Source organism: Microtus ochrogaster, linkage group LG2 (genome assembly GCF_000317375.1).
Source record: "Microtus ochrogaster isolate Prairie Vole_2 linkage group LG2, MicOch1.0, whole genome shotgun sequence".
Taxonomy (NCBI): domain Eukaryota; kingdom Metazoa; phylum Chordata; class Mammalia; order Rodentia; family Cricetidae; genus Microtus; species Microtus ochrogaster.
In genome coordinates, this window is record NC_022028.1 from 31,992,002 (window position 1) to 31,997,423 (window position 5,422).

Genomic DNA, 5,422 nt, shown 5'->3' on the forward strand with positions numbered 1-5,422 from the left:
ACTAGCTCTGTAGACCAGGCTGGTCTCAAACTCACAGAGATCCTCCTGCCTCTGCCTCCCGAGTGCTGGGATTAAAGGCGTGCGCCACCATCGCCCGGCTAAGAGCTCAACTTTTTCACATCCACAGATGAGATCTTGAAGAGTCTACATTTTCATTTTCACATCCCACAGTTTCTTCTACTATTTGCAAAAAGCACAACATTTCCCCTCCCCATTTCCTATCTTTGATATAAAATTCCAGCAAATATGGGGTTTCAGATATTTAAGATATTGGTTCTATATAAAAAGTCTAAAATGCCAGATGGTGACAAGATGTGTAAAGAAAAGATAACCCTTGCACGCTGTTGGTGGGGATGTAAATTGGTAAAGACATATGTGAAAACAGTTTGGAGGCTCCTGGAACCCAGTGTATTGGGTTCCTGCTCTCCACTCTGTCCCTATCAGTCATTATCATTTGTTTGACTGATAGCAGCCATTGTGACAGGAATGAGCAGGTAGCTCATTAGAACTTATTTGTGCTTCCTGGCTATCAGTGGTATTAAACACTTTTTTCATCCTTTTACTGGGAACCGTGATGTCCTCCTAATAAAACTGCTTATTCGAGTTCTTTACCATCTTTTGAATATGATTATTTGGGTTTGGGGTGTTGTTTTGTTTGTTTTGCCACTAACTTGTATAGATGATTTATGTTTTGTAATTTTTAAGATGGATATTTTAAGTGTTAAGAATATCTGCCTGCATGTATATATGTGTGCACCACCTGGGTGTCTACAGAGGCTAAACAAGAGCTTTGGATCCCCTGGAACTGGAGTTACAGGCAGACCTAAGTGCTGGATACTGAATTTGTCCTTGGGCTTCTCTAGCATCTACACCCAATATCTCAAACCTCAATCCCCATGCCTCCTCATCAGACACTGTACTTCCTAGCCCTCCACACGTCTGTCCCCACATGTATTTCAGAACTGTGTGTCATTGAAAGTAAACCTTACTCTTCTCCCAGGGTCTTCCTTAGCAACCTCCAAGGTCGAGCTCGGTGTAGCCATCCTTTTCCTAGGACCTCTCTCAATTCCTACAGACACAAAGCATGTCTTTATTTTAGCCCCTGCAGTGGTGTGAGCAGGGCATTTGATAGGCTGTATCTATTGCCACGGTGTGTTAGTGTTTGAGCCTGTGTTTATGTGAGCGAACATTTTCCCTTCTGACTAGACACTCCCAAGGCCACAACAGACCACATCTCTGTGGCAAGACTGTGTTGTGGAATCCCTCTTGCTTGGGGGCAGGGTTTTTAGTAATGGTCCAATTTGCCTTTTCGTAATTGTAAAGTGGTTATTTGGTTTTCAATAACATCATTTTTTCTCTCAAAGATATGCCTGAATACTCAGTCACAAATGAATTTTGCCGCAAACACTTCTTAATCGGAATTCTGCTCCGGGAAGTCGGCTTTGCCCTGCAGGAGGACCAAGATATCAGGCACTTAGCTTTAGCTGTCCTAAAGAATCTAATGGCTAAGCATTCTTTCGATGATCGATACAGAGAACCTGTAAGTAGCCTTTCTTTCTCTCTCCCCCAAACGCCATTTAATGGCTCGCTGCATTAAATGAATATAAAACCCTTGAGTCTATTGATTTTCATGTGGATCATTTCTGTCGTCTGCCCTCTCCTAGAGGAAGCAGGCACAGATAGCGAGTCTCTACATGCCCCTGTATGGCATGCTGCTGGACAATATGCCAAGAATCTACCTGAAGGACCTGTACCCTTTCACTGTGAATACGTCCAATCAGGTATGTTTGCACATCTCTCCAAATTACTTTCTTTAAAGGAACTTCTCTTATTTGTATTTATGTCCTGGAAAACCATTTCTTCCTGCCTGTAAGCAAGCTAAGGGTTAAGCCACACCATCTGATAAGAATTCACATCAATACTATTCATCCCTAATGGCTACTTGAGGCTTCTATCTGGCCCAGCCCTCTCTTCAGGACTGCTTTTATTCCCTTTATTCTCTGCATCACTACCCCAGTCTTCACAGCTTTTGCAGCTTCTGTGATGTCTTCACGACCTTACATCCAATGTACATCACTCACCTACTACTTCCCATCATTTTTCTCCCACAGATGCTAAGGGTCTTACATAGTCCAAGCCCCAATGTAGCCAGTTGTGAGTGTTCTCCACTCAGCCCCATGGCAAATAGCATAGCAGTCTATTTAAGGGTTCATACACTGTGCAAGCATGAGGAACTGACTTTGATCCCCAACACCTCCATAAATGACTGAACGCTATGGCATGATTGATGATCTCAGGCCTGAGAAGGTAGACAGGAAATTCCCTAGAGCTCATTGGCTGGGCACTCTAGCAAACTTTTATGCTCCAGATTCATTGAGAGACCTTGCCTCACAAAAGTGAGGTGTTATAAGCAAGTAACAGTCCAAGATGGGACCTACTGAAAGTTAGGGTCATGCCCTTAGAAATGTTTTTGTTTGAGGAATCTTGATCAAATTTCATCAGCATCGTGTAACATGTTTATAGCCTTCAGAAAGTTATCCAAGCTCTCCAGGCCTCTGGGAAACAAATATGAAAACTGGGATAAAGGGCCTAGTGTAATAGGATCCTTAACATCAAACTGTGTAACAGAAAACATTTACATAGGGACTTCAAATCTAGTTCCTAGCCATATTAATATCCATTATATGATGATTATTACATCTGTAATTTAATACATCACTATATCAGCAATTATTTCAATAATTATTCCAATTGCTGTTCAGTAATTATCTTTGCTACCTCACTTTAAAATTGACCAGAATGGGGGAGCCTGGGAAATGCTGTCATATGACATGGTTTCTAAACTCAGGAACTCACAACAGCTGTGATTTCCCACACAGAGCCAACATAAGACTGTGCCAGTAAATATCCAGTCATAGATGGGAAGGGAATCATGAACCTCACCCACCCTGGGGAGCTAACGGCAGTGGAGGGCTGCTGGAGAAACAGACTGTTTTCAGTGATGGAGCCACTGTTGAGTTACTCATGCTCCAGTGCTAGCCCGGGCCTATTCAAGTAACTTGCCAAACCCCATGGATCACAAAGCAGAAACAAAAACAAAACAAAAGACATAGAAGTGTGACGAGGACCTAGTTGGAAAAGAATAAAAACTTGAAGACATTGTTTAAGAAAGCAAATTGAGAGCAAGGCGATGCTTTTGGCAATATTCCTTTTCACTGCCAACTTCAGTGAAACGTCTTTGCTCCAGTCTAAAATGTCATTCTGACTGTCTAATGGAGAGGGATGGAAAAGGCATGTGGGCCTGCCATTCCAAAGCACCCTAATTCTCATTCTTCTCTTCTCCACTTTGAACTCAGGGGTCTAGAGATGATCTAAGCACTAATGGAGGATTCCAAACCCAGACATCCATGAAGCATGCAACTTCTGTGGATACATCGTTCTCCAAAGACGTTTTAAATTCCATAGCAGGTACTCAAGGCCTGCTGAGAACACTCGTGTATAACACTCATCGATGTTTACATTGTATATCATGGTGCTTTCTATCCATAATTCATATGCATAATGTACCCAGCAAAGCACACCACATTATATAACTAGAGTCTTTAACATATTTCTTAGAACATCATTCAGTGACTTCCACTTCTACTTGGCTTAAAGAGCTGTCCGCTCAGATGTTATCAAATTATTTCATTCTTCAAACAGACTTTAGCTTTTTGTTATGCATAGCCTCTTAAAATATAATAGCTCTTCAGCTTCAAAGATTGTATTAAGAACTATTTTGGAAATGTCATTCTTATTTCTCATTAACTGTCAAGTTAAACACTCCTTCCCCTGAATCATCTTCTGTTAAAGTAAGAGTTATCTTCATCTAGTTTTTAAAAGCATTGTAAGAGATCAAAAGAACAAACTTTATATCCACTTAAAGTGCTTTAAACTTTTTTTAGATCCATCATGGGCACTGTTGTAATGTTTTAAATGTTGTATGGCTTCCATGTTGCCCCCAGATTCTATTTTGCAATTCTGTTTCTGCTTCAACAGTGAGCAACTCTGCTCCATCATTGTAGTTCTTGTTTGTGCTCATGCGTCTCATCACCATATGTGTGCTGTGGCTTGTGTTTACAGCATTTTCATCAATAGCTATTTCTACAGTGAACCATGCAGATTCCAGAGCATCCTTAGCGAGCCTCGAATCCAACCCAAGCACCACCGAGAAGAGCAGCGAGAAGACAGACAACTGCGAAAAGGTGCCGCTCCCCGCCCCCACCAAGCCCTCAGATGCCTTCATCACAAGCCAGGATGCTCTCAGCCTTACTCATCTCTACCGGTCTTTTGATTCCCAGATCCCAAGGCCCTTATCTTTGATTGGGTCAACTCTTCGATTTGACAAATTAGATCAAGCAGAAACCAGGAGTCTTCTTATGTGTTTCCTTCATATTATGAAGACAATTTCAGTTGGTAAGCGAATGACTTCAAGTCAATTTAAAAGGAGCAAAAGAGAAAAACCTACGTTTCTAAGAGTCTCACACCATATTGTTTCTTTCTAGAGACTCTGATTGCCTACTGGCAGAGAGCTCCCAGTCCAGAGGTGTCAGACTTCTTCAGCATCTTGGAGTAAGTTTACGGTTGATCCAATAACTTATTTTCTGGAACTTACAAAATAGCTCACTATACCACTCTTCATTCAAAGAAGCCCTATGGTAAATAAATATCAACAATAGTATATAGAATATGTAAAGAAAATGTACTAGTTTTCTTTCCGTATATTTAGAAGAATTACTATGTATAAATCCAAGAATGTGAATAATTAGAATGTGACTTTTTCCCTTTTCTAGTGTTTGTCTTCAAAATTTTAGATACCTGGGAAAACGCAATATAATAAGGTAATTGTTTTAAATTCCAATAGACTAATACAGACTTTAAAAAATTCATGTAGCTTTGAATATGGCTCAGTGAGTGAAGTACTTGCCATGCAAGAATGAAGACCTGAATTTGGATCCCCAGAACTCACAGAAAGCCGTAGACCAGCATGGGTCTCTAATCACAGTGCTCCTATGAGAATTCCCTTCCTGCAGGATGCTCTCAGGTCAGATAGTCTAGCATGCACAGTGGTAAACAAGAAATTCTGTCTCAAACAAGAAAGAAGGTGACAACTGAGGTTGTCCTCTGACCTCCAGAAGGTGTGTGCATGCACGGAAACACAGAGAGAGGAGGAGCTTCATTACTAGATTACATGGATTGATAGATATAGATAGATGATAGATAGATGGATAGATGATATAGATTGATAGATGATAGATAGATAGATGATAGATAGATGGATAGATGATATAGATAGATAGATGATAGATAGATAGATAGATAGATAGATAGATAGATAGATAGATAGATAGATGATAGATGATATAGATAGATAGATGATAGA

The 5,422-nt window shown here is 40.6% G+C and overlaps 1 protein-coding gene across 13 annotated transcripts in view; it reads left to right on the plus strand.

The window, feature by feature from the left end:
• Positions 1 to 5,422, plus strand: part of Dock10 (dedicator of cytokinesis 10) — a 250,045-nt gene that overhangs the window by 207,735 nt on the left and 36,888 nt on the right. For 12 of the 13 annotated variants that reach the window (XM_026785421.1, XM_026785422.1, XM_026785423.1 and 9 more), the window contains exons 32-38: positions 1,365 to 1,540; positions 1,665 to 1,781; positions 3,357 to 3,468; positions 4,123 to 4,244; positions 4,341 to 4,455; positions 4,545 to 4,611; positions 4,833 to 4,880. In XM_026785421.1, the coding sequence (XP_026641222.1) occupies positions 1,365 to 1,540; positions 1,665 to 1,781; positions 3,357 to 3,468; positions 4,123 to 4,244; positions 4,341 to 4,455; positions 4,545 to 4,611; positions 4,833 to 4,880 (757 nt within the window). The remainder of the gene's footprint in view (positions 1 to 1,364; positions 1,541 to 1,664; positions 1,782 to 3,356; positions 3,469 to 4,122; positions 4,245 to 4,340; positions 4,456 to 4,544; positions 4,612 to 4,832; positions 4,881 to 5,422) is intronic. The other variant, XM_026785419.1, reaches the window with a different exon arrangement.